The 15,248-nt window shown below is 46.2% G+C and overlaps 1 protein-coding gene across 1 annotated transcript; it reads right to left on the bottom strand.

The window, feature by feature from the left end:
• Positions 1 to 11,009: 11,009 nt before the first annotated feature.
• Positions 11,010 to 14,408, bottom strand: LOC104598407 (bax inhibitor 1-like). The gene is made up of 6 exons (XM_010260445.3): positions 14,107 to 14,408; positions 13,488 to 13,631; positions 13,290 to 13,381; positions 12,367 to 12,553; positions 11,576 to 11,731; positions 11,010 to 11,486 (listed from the first exon to the last, which is right to left on the bottom strand). Exons 1-6 carry the CDS (start codon positions 14,221 to 14,223, stop codon positions 11,433 to 11,435), a joined length of 750 nt encoding a protein of 249 aa, XP_010258747.1. The 5' UTR covers positions 14,224 to 14,408; the 3' UTR covers positions 11,010 to 11,432.
• Between the last annotated feature and the right edge of the window lie 840 nt (positions 14,409 to 15,248).

The raw sequence follows: 15,248 nt of genomic DNA, 5'->3' as shown, positions 1-15,248 counted from the left end.
AAGGCTGAACTGTTTTCTTTTCTGGAGAGAATGAGATCTAATCTCAATTCGCAGGAACCCTTCTTGCTTACCAGAACCTCTTGGATCGAAATCTGATTTCCCTCTCTTGGTTCATTCGAAAATCTCCTCCCTTTCTTCTTGATTAAGAAATCTCCTAATTAAGAGTTATCCCAATCCAAATCAGTATTTGGATAGGGGATAATCTTAATCCCTTTCCCAGATAGAGTTAGCTTACTCCTGATCTTATCAGGAGGTTACCAGATTCAAATCTGATTTGAATTTGGTCTCTAAGAGTGGATAAGGCTAAGAGCCCAATCCTTTTTGCTAACTTCAATCTCAAATTCGCCCCATTGATGGGTGATCATATCAGCCCACCTCGAAATGGGCTTTTGGCCCATTAAGTATTCAGTGTTTAATTCGTTTCCAATCTGCTGCCCAGTTGGGCTTCTTTGTATGGCGTGGGACCCAAGCATTGATCTACACACCAGCCACATGGGTTCGGCCCAGCCTTTAATACAAGGCCCAGCCGAATTCACTGAAAATCTCAATGAACCCCTTGAGTCCATCGTATGAACCCTATGGGCCCAACACTTACATTAAGTGGTCCCTGGGCCAAGCCATCTTATAAAAACCCAAGGACTGTGGGCATGTGCAAGATTAGCCCATCAGGTATTATCCTAAATGGTCTTACACTTAACCTCTCAGCCCTTAATGATCAAGCACTGCCCGACAAGAGAGGACCTCTCCCTCGGCTGCAAGGAACAGTGCCGCACTCTCCTCTCACATGGATCCCGGGAATTAAAACCATTTGCAAACATTTTGAAACCGTACATATATATGTAAATATATTAATTTTGCAAAAACAAAATTCCAACGATTGAAATCAACTGCCGGCAGTTTGGTTTCCATCAGAGAGAGTGCATTCCCGATCATTACCCTTTGTCCGACAAAGTGGCTGATTCTGTCACTATGACCACCCACTCAGATGAATTCTCAAACTGCCCCAACATACCCAGGTTTTGATCCCCACTAAGGATCTCACTGATTGGCATATCAAAGGCACCCTGATCCAGCACCTAGTGAAGTGTCATAATCGAGTCTAGGGGTCAGGTGTAACTTTCCAGTTTTGCCCATCTATCTCCAAGGTCCAGGGCAAGACTGGAAATCTGGTCCGGTTCAAGGATTCAAGTAATCCCATGCTGTATGTGCCTCGAGTCTTACCCTGATGGCTGAGACAGGCCATCCCAACACTTGGTGGCACACCAGTATCAGCCTTGGCAGGATAAATCTCCCCAGACTTATCCAACGGCTGTGAACATTTAAAACTAACATGAGTCTCTACAAATGTCCAGTTTTAGGGTTTTACACAGAATTAAACCAAACAACATGAATCAAACATGCACTTTATTTATTTCCACTAAATAACAAAAGTACATCAAAATGATTGAAGCTAAGGGCATACAAAACTGTCTAACAGGCACTACAGAGGCTCGGGAGGCTGAGACTACGGAGGCCTCTCGTACTCCGACTGTTTTCTCCAGCTCGGGGAGCCAGGAGGGGGTTGGTAGTGTGCTAACTCTGGGTTGCGCTCTTCGCGAGAGTCAGAAGGCCGTGTAATCGAGCGAGGTCACGGCCTGGTCCGAGCTCCCTCTCAGCCACATCGGCGCACGTGCAACGTCTCACGTCATGGTGGTAGGTTGTCGAAGTCTTCCCTTTGTGCTTTTTCTCATTCTCTTTTGTGTTCTTGTCGAACTGACTCTTTGCTTGGCAAGCAAATTCCTCTATTCACTTCCTCATAATTCAGGCAGAGAGGAACTTGAAGCAGGCACAAGCTGCCGAAGAAGCTTTGGGGTCGGCTCAGGAGCGGGCGCAGACTGCCGAAGAGGCTCTGGGGTCAGTTCGGGAGCGGGTCCACCGCCTTGAAGGTGAAGCTTCAGTTCAGATGAGCGAGCTGGAGAGACTCCGAAGGGAGAACGGTGCTATGAGGCTAGTCGTGAAGCACCTCGCGACTTCGAAGGGTGCCCTGGAGCACGAGGTGGAATACCTCAAGGCCGATATCAAGGGGAAATTCGAGATATTCTTCCAGGCCCTTGAGGATACAAAGGTGAAGGTCGTCGATGATTACATCGCGTCGGAGTGCTTCGACGACCTGATGGTGGGCTCATACCGGAGGGGCTTCAAGCTGAGCCAGTGGATGATACGGCACGCCTACCCCGAGCTTGGTGCCATCACCACTTCGCTCATTACTCCGGAGATGGCTACTGCGGCCGATGAAGATCCGGATTCTGATGATGAAGACGATCCTCCGAGTGCTACCGAGGTCCCTTCTGAGGGTAAAGGGGATGTAGCCCCGTAGTGATGTGTACCGGGCTTGCGAGCCCAAAGTAATGTATCGAGCCTGCAAGCTCATTTCTTCTTTCTTTTCTTGTGAACATTGTAAAGAAAATATTGGTAATGAGATACCTTTTTTTGTTCAAGTGTTGCGTAGCTATTTCTTTTTTGCCGAAGTGATTATGTTGCCGAACTGCATAAAGTTAGGTCCCCGAGACGGGGGGGATTCCTTGAGGTGAGCTGACATAGTAAGGCTATATGCCCGACCTGTTCTCTGCCTGTCTTGGAGTGAGCTTTACACCCCGGGTTTCATATTCGTGCTGCCTGTTCCTTTGGTGTTAACACTTAGTTTGCGCTGATGAGTTCCCGAGGTCATCCTCAGCTCAGCGCTTTAGCTCAGGATATTTTCCTAGGTTTCTTGCCCATGCCGGAGAGGTGGTCGGGTCTTGTGGTGTCGAGGTTTTTGTTACTTCGGCATTCTGGCCCTTAGGCTCTCGGGAGCGGCTTAAAGTCCGCTCAGTTCGGCAACTTATACGTAATATCGCCTTAGGTTGACGATGTTCCAAGCTCGGGCTACTTGCCTACCCTCTAGGGTCTCGAGCTCGTACGCTCCTCCGAGTGCTCTCTTTATTCGGTAGGGTCCTTCCCAGTTCTGCCCGAGTTTGCTGACGCCGGGCTCAGGTACCATGACCTTGCGGAGAACCAGGTCGCCGGTGCGGAAGCTTCTTCTCTTGACTCTGGCATTGTAGTACCGAGCTACCCTTTGCTGGTACGCTACGGTCCTGATGTACGCGAGGTTCCTCACCTCGTCAAGCAGGTCGAGGTTGGTATATAGCTCATCGTTATTAGTGTTGTCATTGTATGCTTCCAACTGAAGTGAGGGGATTTCGATTTCGGATGGGATGACTGCCTCCGTGCCATAGGTGAGGTTGAAGGGGGTTTCTCCTGTGGCGGTTTTCTCTGTAGTTTGGTATGCCCATAGAACGCCGGGCAGCTCATCTGCCCATAACCCTTTAACTCGGTCTAGCCTGACCTTTAGTCCGCGGAGGATAGCTCTGTTCGTGACTTCTGCCTGACTATTTGCTTGTGGTGTGCAACTAACGTGAAGTTTTGCCGGATCCCCATGTCTTGGCACCACTCTTGGAATTTGATGTCCTCGAACTGCTTGCCATTGTCGGAGATCAGTACCCGAGGTAGCCCGAAACGACACACTATGTTATTCTAGAAGAAGTTCTGGATGTTTTGAGTTGTGATGGTTACGAGAGTTTCAGCTTCAACCCACTTGGTGAAGTAATCTACTGCCACTACTAGGAACTTCCTTCCTTCCATTGCTAGCAGGAATGGCCCGAGTAGGTCGATACCCCATTGTGCGAAGGGCCATGGGCTGGTGAGATACTTGAGGTCAGCGACAGGCTGGTGGTGAATATTGGCGTGCTTTTGGCACTTATCGCACTTCCTGACTATCTCAACGGCGTCTGCTTTCATTGTTGGCCAATAGTACCCCTGTCGTAGTGCTTTCTGAGCGAGGGCCCTGCCCCCCAGGTGTCTGCCACATAGACCTTCGTGAATGTCGTGGAGTACGAGATCGGCTTCGGGAGGCTGCAAGCAGCGTAGGTAGGGGAGCGTGTAGGATCTTCGGTACAGCCGTCCGTCTATTATGACGTACTTGGCTGCTTGGCGCTCTACCCTCCTGGCGGCGTTGCGGTCTACGGGGAGGGTACCGTGTAGCAAGAAGCTCGTGAGTGGATCAATCCAGATCGGCTCTGCTTGGGCGACAGAAGCGACCTCCTCTACCCCCCCGGAGAATGCTAGGCCGAGGTAGGTCCTCTATGTACACAGTTCTCATTATGTTGTCACTGGTGCTGGCTAACCGAGACAGGGCATCGGCCTCAGCATTCTCTGACCTCAAGATTTGCTTGATGAAGTGTGATTGGAAGCTAAGCAGAGCCTCTTTTACCTTTGCCAAGTAGGCGATCATAATTGGCTCGCGGACTTCGTATTCGCCTGTAACTTGGTTGACCACAAGTTGGGAATCACTGCAGAGAACTATGTGTTTTGCTTTTACCTCTCGCGCTAGGGCTAGCCCGACTATCAACGCCTCGTATTCCGCCTCATTGTTGGATGCCGGGAACTCAAAGCGTCGTGCGTACTCCAGTTTCGTGCCACTCAGACCGTGAAGAACTACACCGGCTCCGTTACCCTACTGATTTGAGGAGCCATCTACGTGAAGGATCCAGGGCTCTTCGTCCAAGTTCGTGCTCGGCCTAACCAGGAGAAATACCGAACTGGGTGTGACCTCACGGGGCTTGGACTCAACCGGCCCGGGAGCACCGAGCTCACCCGAACTGGGAGCCTCGTGCTGAACCGGGCTAAGGACCTCGGAGTTGAACGTGCATTCTGCAACAAAATCCGCTAAGGCTTGGGCTTTAATAGCAGTTCATGGCTTGTACTGGAGGTCGTACTCACTGAGTTCGATGGCCCACTTCGTCAATCGACCAGAGACCTCGGGCTTGAGTAATACTTGCCTCAAGGGTTTGTCAGTGAAGACGATGATGGTGTGAGCTTGGAAATACGGGCGGAGTTTGCGAGCCGCAATGACCAGCACATAGGCTAGCTTTTCTATCTCTAGATATCTCGTTTTTGCTCCCTGCAATATTTTACTAACATAGTAGATGGGTCGTTAGACCCGATCTGCTTCCTTTATCAGTGCCAAACTGACCACTTCGTCGCTTACCGAGAGGTACAGTTCTAAAACATCGCCCTCTTCGGGCCGGGTCAAAACTGGGATACTGGCGAGGTATCTTTTGAGCTCGTCAAACGCGAGCTGGCATTCCGTGTTCCACTTGAACCCTTTGCCTTTTATTGCCTTGAAGAAGGGCAGGCAACGGTTTGCTGATTTGGACATGAAATGACTCAGAGCGGCTATTCTGCCGTTTAGCCTCTGAATCTCTTTCACTTTTTGGGGTGGTCTCATATCTAGGATGGCCTTTATTTTGTCTGGGTTGGCCTCAATACCGTGTCGGTTGACGATGTACCCTATTAACTTACCCGAGGTGACACCGAAGACACACTTATTTGGGTTTAGTTTCATGCTAAATTGACGTAGAATTTGAAAGACAGAAAGCAAGTCTCGTATTAATTCATGCGAAGACTATGTCTTGACGACCATGTCGTCTACATAACATTCTATCTTTGTGCCAATTAAGGATTGAAACAGCTTATTCACAAGCCTTTGAAAGGTTGCCCAAGCAGTACAAGCCGAACTCGGTTATGAAGGTGGTTTTTTCCTTGTCGGATGGGTCCATCCTGATTTGGTTGTAGCCCGAGTAGGCATCCCGGAAGCTTAGCAACTCGTGTCCTGAGGTCGTGTCCACTAGGCGGTCGATCGTGGGGAGGGGGAAGCAATCTTTCAGGCAAGCTCGGTTCAGGTTGGTGTAGTTGACGCACATGCGCCACTTGCCGTCTGCCTTCTTTACCAGAACAGGGTTGGCCACCCAGCTCGGGTAATGAACTTCCCTTATGAAGTCTGCTGCGAGGAGCTTCTCGACCTCCTCATCGACCACCCTCCAGCGCTCTGGGGCTAGGTTGCGTTTCTTCTGTCTAATGGGCCTAACTACAGGGTCAGTATTCATCTTGTGAGTTATAAGGTCGGGGTTTATACTGGGCATCTCTACCGCAGACCATGCAAAAACGTCTAAATTTTGGAGTAAGAAACTCACCAATTCGGTTCGTAGGGGTTCCTGGACGGAAGCACCAATCTGAAGCGTCCGAGCTGGGTCTGCGGTTGAGGTCGGAACAATGACTATTTCTTCCGTGGGCGTAGCTCGATCTTCGCCTTGCTCTATAGGCTGCTCCAGTTCGAGGTCGCCAGCCACCTTGGTCTTTCCCTTTAGGGCGGCAACATAGCACTTACGGGACTCGAGTTGGTTGCCCTGCGCTACCCCCACACCGAAGTCTGTAGGGAACTTCATTGCCAAATGATAAGTGGAGACCATCGCTCGTAGGATATGGGTGATCGGCTGACCTATTATGGCATTGTATGGGGAGGGGGTTGTGACCACCAGGAAGTCGTGGTTGAGTCTGACTACGCAAGGGCTTGACTTCTTCTTCGCTGAAGCCCACTAAAGGAGTGTTTGCGGGTTTCAAGTCACTTCCCTGCAACTGAAGCTGGTCGAACACGGCTTTGAAGAGAATATCTGCCGAGCTGCCAGAGTCAACCAGTACGCGCCTAACCTCGAAGTCCTTGATCTTTACCTTTATGACGAGGGTGTCGTCATGGGGGTAGTGAATCTCACGCGCATCGTCATCGGTGAAGAATATGGGGTTTTCCGTCCTTGGCCACTTTGGGGGATTTTGTTCTTCTTTGGCGGCCTCACGAATTGATGCCCGAGCTGCTGCCGAGGTGCACCCTACTACAATCGATCCTCCAACAATCACATGAATCGTTCCCCAAACTGACCTTTCCTCCGGGGGTTGTTTCTGTGACTGTTTTGCTAGCCGGCTGCTGGACTCGGGAGCATCTCTGTTGTGCTCTCCCTGCCGACCTGTCTTATTACTGTTATTGTTATTATTATTATGCTGTACAAAACTTCTTGGGTATCCGCGACTGATAAGTTCTTCTATCTCGTTGTGGAGATTATTACAATGTTCGGTGCTATGACCGTGATATCTATGGAAACTGCAGTACAAGATTTTATTCCTCTCGTTCAGGTTTTCCTTCAAACGAGGTGGCCACTTCACATACGGGGGCGTCTTTGATCGTCATTAAGATCTCGGCCCGCTTCGCGTTTAAGGGCATGTAGTCCGTCCGACCTGCTAAGGGAGCTCGGAACGACTGGCTTGGCTTCGTCCCCCGAGCTGGGTCTTTCTTTCTCCTAACATCTAGACTAGAGGGTTCGCCTTCCCTCTTCCTTTTTTCGATCCCGCTTTCAGTCCTTTGGTTGATCTCCTCCTTTGTTCTTATGAATTTGTTCGCGAGCTCGGGGAATTCAGCTATGGTCGCGGGCTGGTTGACTACCATGTGCCACTTGAACTCCTTGTGTGTCACACCTCTCTTGGTTGTCGCGAGCTGTATCGCGGGGTCTAGGCGCGGTATCTGCAAGCACGCATCGTTGAACCGTTTGATATAGCCTCGGATGGATTCTCCTTCCCTCTGGACTATACCGAGGAGGCTCTCCTCAGTTCGGGGACACCACTTGCTGGTAACAAAGTGCGCGGTGAAGACTTGCACAAACTGGGTCCAGCTCCTTATCGACCCGGGGGCCAGGTTCCTGTACCAGGTGCGGGCAACTCCCTTGAAGGTGGTGGTGAAGGCCACGCACATGCAGGACTCGTTGGCCCTCGCTAGGTGCATCTGGGACTGGAAAGCATCAACATGATCACTGGGGTCAAAGGACCCATCATATTTGTCTAGTGGGGGGAGTTTGAAGTCCTTGGGCATGGGAACGGCAAGGAGTTCTGATGACAGGGGGGAAGGGACTGAAAGAATAGGAGCAACCTTTACCTCGTCCGAGCTTGCTTCTTCTTTACCTCAGAGCTCGGGCAAGACGCGGGTGGTAGTTCGGCGACTTCGTCGGCGCCTCCACTGCTGCTTGGAAGGCCCAGTATTGGTGCTGCTGGCCTCGGTGTTGCCGAGCTCAATGGGCCTGGACTGCTGGTTGTAGTCCGCGGCCAGGATGCCAAATTGGTTCTCCGCGAGCGAGAGCCCAAACTTAGAGTGTCGAGGTGCCGACTTGATTGGCAGGGAGGTTCCTGATCCGCCGGCAAGCTGCGAGGCAGGGGTAGTTAGTCTTTCCCTCCTGCTCAGGGATGAGGCCTGGCTTCTGGAGGGATAATGCGGCTGAGAAGCTTCCCCTTGGCGAAGGCGCCCGCCCTGAGGAGAGGGCTTGATTGGCTTGACGGCAAGGTGCCGAGGTGGGAGCTGCGGTTGGTTTAGAGGCAGTTGGGGGATTTGTTGTTGGTAGTGATACTGAGAAATGTGGTGTAGTACTTGCTGCTGATGGAGTTGATGTTGCTGGAACTGTTGCATTTGGGCTTGCATGGCCCGCATGCATTGCATCAAGTCATCAAGCTGATTCTGGCTGGTCGCCAGAGGGACAACGGTCGGTTCGGCAAAGGTTGTTTCAATAGGGAAGGGAAGGAGAACATTCACAGGTGCTACCGTGCTTGGTGCATTGAGGCTAGAGATTTCGTCCACCGAGACGGGGACGGTGAACTGTCCGATGCATACAGTGGCGGGCTGAGGGTGTTCCCCTACAGCATTCAAGTCGGCGTTGTGCCTGTTACTACTGGAGGAAGCCATGGATACTAAAGATTTCTTTGAGAGAGAGAGTTAAAGGTTAGGGGAGGCTTTTTGAAGTCTTCCCACAGACGGCGCCAAATGATGATGCGCGATGCGGTCGGTCTTTAGCTGCCGGTTACCTTGCCTTCGACAGAGCTGAAGATGCCTGAAACAAGGAAGAAAATGGAGACTTCCGGGGAGGAACCCGGTAGGAACGCTCCGAAGCTCAAGTTAATGCTCTTGAGAAGGCAAGAGAAAATGATGGATTTCAATATCAGAAAGCACAAAATATCACATACCTCTTTCTCTGGGGGAGGGAGGCCTTTTATAACCACCTGGTACACTTACTCCCAAATTTCTGCCAAGTCAGGTGTAACCGCCTCTGTGGGGGGCAGGCATAACCGCCATTGTCCTTTCTGCCAGGGCCGTCTCTATCACAACTGAGATGGCGGTGGCAAGTGGCTGTTACGGCGTGATTGCCGTCTGTCAAACCCGGACCAATAAGGCGTGCTGCCCTAGAGTACGAATCTGTCAAATATGGTTTCACAGTCGCACGACCTGGAGCCGAGGTGCCGGAGTGGTGCGCGAGGTGAAGTCTTGAGTTCGGATGAGTAGGTCCTACTGTCCCGTAGTGCTGGCATATGGTCCGAACTGACCCGAGGTGGGCTAGTATCGGCCTTACCCTTCGCAGGCTTCGTTGTTAGCCTCGGGATTCTTTAGGGAGAGTTCGCGTTTCGCCTCCCAGGAAGCGTGAGTTCCTTTTGGGAAGCTGGGGCCTCTTCTTGGGGAGCTCGGGCCTCTCTTTGAAGAGTTCGGGAGCTCGGGAGCTCATGCCTCTCTTTGGGACAGCCGCATTACGTCATAATACCGAGCTGGCATTCCTGCCAAATCATCTCGTCTTCTTCCACGTGCCGCACAGCCGAGGGGTCAGGCCAAATCTACCTCCATCATATAATAAATCCTGATCCAACCTGAGTGGACCAAACAAACCATATTGAGAGGTCATCTTCAACCTCTCGACTGTGAAAAAACATAGATGAACCTGTCTATAGTGAAAAAATGAAGATTCTACCGATACACGACGCCGACAACTCATACACGACGCCAATACATTGATTCGGCAACGTTTATTGTCCTTACCAGAGATTACAACTCCAGCGTTGATCCAACCGGCCGTCTGAGACAAGCAGTGTAAAAAGAATGTACATTTTCAAAATCACTCCAACAAGTAACCGGACAACGATTAATGGCCAAGATTCCTCTGGCGGCAACCTCCAACCTCTCCTCCGATGTAGCAGCAACATTTTCGTATCCGATCAATCAGCACAAACAGCATCAAAAGAGCTTCTGAAATGGCAGAAGATGGGTCCAACGTTCATCCACTTTTAAAGTTAAAAGGGCAAAATCATCAAACGATCAACAAATAAATTCGTTGTACAGAGTAGTATTTAATGCCCTATAACTTTCAACAATAAATGTTATCGAATGGGCCTTTAGTCGTGGAACGCATTTGGTGAGTGATAAGAGGTAAGCGTTCAGCATTATCGAACAAGGCCTAAGTCTCTCTTGTGATTCTTCACTTTTTTCTCCCGACTTTCTTCATCTTTCTAGTTTTTCCTCCGGCATATCCTCCGACCAATGGCCTTTCAAGTCTCACATAATGGCCAATTCTTCTCTTGCTTCGATGCTTACTTGTGACTTTTTCTCTCTCTATTGCCTGTCATCTCCGTCTCCATCATGCCAACCATCAAAACGCTGATCACGGCCTCAACTTCGGTTTTTTTGCCCACCCCTACAACAACCAACCAAAACACAATGACCACCTCAACTCCACCAGGACCATCACCTCCTAGGCACTGTCATTGTTTCTCTCATCTCATCTCCGCGGCTCCGCCACCTCTTAGGCCAAATAACTTTTTGCCTTTTTTCTTAATTTTGAGTGAAAAAAAAAAATTAACCGATGGACCAATTAACCAGTTACTTCGGTTTAGATTTTTAAAAAACCGATCAAGTCGGTTCAATTGAAAAAACCCTACGGTTCGATTAAGGACTACAAACACAACGTCCGTACAAAACAAATTACCAATCAAAACCAAAAGCCAACCAACATCTAATAATAAGGAATCTCTTATCACACTTTTACGTGTTACGATTTCCAAGCATTTATACATCAGCTACATAACCACGGTTAACCGGTCCACTAGTTAACCGATGGACCGATTAACCAGTTACTTCGATTTAGATTTTTAAAAAACCGATCAAGTCGGTTCGATTGAAAAAACCCCACGGTTCAGTTAACCGAAACGCCGAACTGTAGGCACCCGTAGGACTACAAACACAACGTCCCTACAAAACAAATTACCAATCAAAACCAAAAGCCAACCAACATCTACAACAATTAGCCACAACCGAATAATAAGGAATCTCTTATCACACTTTTTACATGTGTTACGATTTCCAAGCATTTATACATCAGCTACATAACCACGGTTAACCGGTCCACTAGTTAACCTATGGACCAATTAACCAGTTACTTCGGTGTAGATTTTTAAAAAACCGATCAAGTCGATTCGGTTAACCGAAACGCCGAACTGTAGGCACCCCTAGGACTACAAACACAACGTCCGTACAAAACAAATTACCAATCAAAACCAAAAGCCAACCAACATCTACAACAATTCGCCACAACCGAATAATAAGGAATCTCTTGTCACACTTTTTACATGTGTTCGATTTCCAAGCATTTATACATCAGCTACATAACCAAAGTGACTTCTGAGCAATCATATGCAATTCTTTGGTCTCACTACTCTGATGAAGTTCAATTCCTTCGCTTTCTTTTCTCCCTCGCGTCCTTCTCACCAGCATTTTTCAACTGCAAATAACAGTTCAATCACATTGTAAGTTCATGAAAGAAATGTACCAACTACGAAGAGAGAGAGAGAGAGGTCAGCTTCAACTCACCATGATTATAAGAATTCTAACAAAAACAGCAGCAAAATCAGTGAAAAGGGTCAAGGCATGTTTCACATAATCGAGATCCCCAAAGTGTGCTTTCTCAATTATTTCCTGGGTGTCTACCACCATGTACCCCACAAACACCAAAAGCCCAAAATATAACTGCATTTATAAGCAAACATGAACCAAACGCAATTAGACAAATGCGTTTTACTAAAAAACTGTCCAAAGATGGGAGTGCTTTGTTTGGGCCATAGTTTTCAAAGGCGCCAAGGACAAGGAGTCGCCTAATCACCTAGGTGATGGATTTTTTTATGTAGAAAACATAGATCCTAGAGTAGTTCCTATAACCATATTTCCTTAATAATTATTCATTAAGAAAAGAATATTCAAAAAATACAAGGGCTGAACTCTTATTTTTATTATAAGAAAAAAAGTAGTAGAAAATGTGTTGATTAGACAAAATTTTAAGTTCTTCCTTATTGTTTTTTTTTTTGGGTAGAAACTTATTGGTTCAGGTTTTAAAATCTTTGCGGGTTCAATACAGCATTTAGCAATGTTTGTATTGATTAAACCCTAACAAATAAAAAAATAATAAAAAGAAATTAATATATAAATACACAAAATGAATAATTTAATTTAATAATGCCTATTTTATAATTATGTCAAAAAATAAAGAATAAAAAAGTATTTTATAATGCATAGTACAAAACTGCTTAGCAATTAGACGAGGACACCTTGTCCCCTAGGCGTTGCGTTGACAACTATAGGTTGGGCTTGGGCAGATCCTTTCTCACCTCAAACTTGAAGATGGCTGTGGAGCCTCCAAAGATGGAGGATGCGAAATGCAACCAGAAAAGGATCGACAGGCCAGAGGACAACAAGCCTCCCAAGTAAAGGAACTCCCTACGCCTCGCCAGCATGGCTGCAGCTGAGAAACATCCAAAGGCCACAGCAGTCCCCACAAATGCACTAATCAGAATGCTGCAGTCAAAATAACAATCAACTGTACACATTAGAAGTCTGTTAGTTTGTAGAGACGATCATTGTAGTCAAATGTTCCATCTCCGAGCAGAACAACTTAAAAACCCATGTTTGTTAAGAGCAAAATTTCCAATGAGCCATTGCTTGCGTAGCTACTAAAATATAGCAATTAGGATCATCTCATATCTGAAAACAACCCCTTTATATTCAAATTTCAACATCCATTTACTGTCACTAGTCTCTCAGTTGAGTAAGCCAATAAAAGCTAGCCTTTAGTAATCCATTCAACGTTCTCATTGCTGCTTCTCGTTCAGTCAAATTTACCATGTGTGCCAATGAGATTGGGAAGTTCAATATAAGGAATTAGCAATGAAGTCCATTGTTAGTTTGTTACACCATAAATGGTGAAGTGATTTATTATCTAAAATACTCAGACATACAAATCCCCTCATATACAGAAACACAAACACCAAGCATATACACCAATCACCACATCCTCACCTTATTCTAATTTCTGATTTAGACTTTTTCATTTTTTAGGATGGATTTAGAAGCATAAACCAATAAACTTTCAAGAAAATACAGAACAGAAAACATGGAATATATCGATAGCATTACCAAAGAAGTTTCTACATTGATCTAACTTCTAACATTTCATATAACAAACTTAAGCTATGAGATAACCCACAGTAATCAGAGTATGGAAAAACTAAAACAACTGACAAATAAGATATACCTTTGATCGATCCGGATGGCAAAGTCAATGAGAGGACCCAAAGAAGCTCCTTCAAAGAGGCCAGCTGCCATTAAGAGACCAACCCTTTTCCTCTGCTCCCCAAAAAAGGAAACAAGTTGAAGATTAAAGTTTAGTCGAGTACAATGGCTAAACAGAGGATAATAAAGAGAGATAGAGAAGTGAATAAACCACCAATACCTCTTCATATGGATGCGTGGAGAGTAGCCATGCCATGCTACCCAGACATCCCAGCGTTGTGAATAAACCACCAATGTTCCAAAGGAGATGCAGATAGACTCCTACCGCCGAGGCTATCAGAGCACAACATAACGAAAGATAAACCTGCCAATAACGAAGACATATAAGAAAATTAGATATGCAAATTCAAAGAAAACCCTAAATATTAAATTCCCACAGAAAAAAAGGAAAAAAAAATGAACAGAACCAATATCCAGGTAACAAAAAGTAGTCTCCTTAAAGCATCAACTACTACGACCACTTCAGGAAGAAAAACAAGAACCGCATAAAAAAGGAAAACAATATACAAATAGAAATAACTCAGAAGACAACAATAGCAATCAGCCCCTACGAATCAATCTCTAACACCAAACAAAGAGCAGTTAAGATAAAGCTAGGCAGACTCACTTATAGAACGATTACCCCATATAAATTATAAAAAATCGAACCAAAACCTCGTCAAATCGACCAGACCAAGCAAAAGAGCCCACAATAAAAGAAGAAAAGGCATCCAAAGAAAGGGAAAAAACCTTAACTGAGGAATGGAAACACAGTTGAATATTTTCGTGGTATTCTATACCTGTTTCAGATGGTTCTGTACTGTCGGAGAGATCTGACGAAAATTCTTCAGGGATTCATAACTCCATCCGCTTCGAGAACTCGATTGAGACTGGAAAAACGAAGAAAAGGCTTCCATTCTTTCAATTTCAGAGAAATAAAGAAAACGAGAGGAAGGGGAGGGAACAAGAATGAAAAGTTTATTCGGGAGACGATGATCTCAGTTGAAAATGAAAGGTATAGACTGCGAACGGGGAAACGAGCGAGAACCTATTTAACGCGTCGTGGTGAGTATGCTTCGCTGCGGCTTCTGGATTCTGGATCAACGACTTTGGTACTAGTCGTTCAAACTTGTGATCGTGTTTGGTTCTTATTTACTGAATTGCCCTTCACAGATCTTTTATACTTATGGTTATAATCAAGGGTAAATATGTAAGTACAATCTAGAAATTTCGCAGCAACCTACCGGATATGGAAGTTCGAGTTTGGATCGTGAAAAGTTTGTTTGGATCCGTCACGAAGGGTTCCTTTCCGACGAAGTAAACGTAGGTGAGGTACTTCAAAAAAACAAGGGAAAAACGTACGTGCGGGGTAGAACCGACCTTAGCATGAAATCATTCCATTTGACTCGTAAATCAAGTTAAAAGTCGGAGCCCAATCTATACGCTCTTTTCTTAAACCTCGGTTTATATTTAATGGCAGCTTTGAATATATCTCTACACATGCATCTTAAAAATAGTTTTAAAAGTTTTCACTAAATTAATTTATTTTTTATTTTTGAATTGGTCTCATATTGAAAATCACTGAATTTGATTTAAATTTTTATATAAAGATTTAATACCGGTGCAATGAGATTCTTTAAAGTTCACCCGCGTGCTTTATATGAAATGACTATATTTTAATGTGATGACACCTGATACAATGAGATAAATTGTGATGATACGGCATGAAATCATAGAGTGACAAATTGGGTAAAAATCATAGGCCACAATTTTCAAGTCATTTGTGAAATTACAAAATTGCAAGTAAGAGAATTGCATGATTTGATCGGGTGTGATTTGATCATGATTTGTGTTGTCTACCGGTGCAATGAGATAGTTGTTGTTTTAAATTAATTTAATGGTCATGATTTGATCGGGTGTGATTAAGAGACTTTATTTAAAT

Source organism: Nelumbo nucifera, chromosome 6, assembly GCF_055504915.1.
Source record: "Nelumbo nucifera cultivar China Antique chromosome 6, China Antique-T2T, whole genome shotgun sequence".
NCBI lineage: Eukaryota > Viridiplantae > Streptophyta > Magnoliopsida > Proteales > Nelumbonaceae > Nelumbo > Nelumbo nucifera.
Note: the sequence above shows the minus strand (reverse complement) of the source record. Positions and strands in the feature narration are given on the sequence as shown.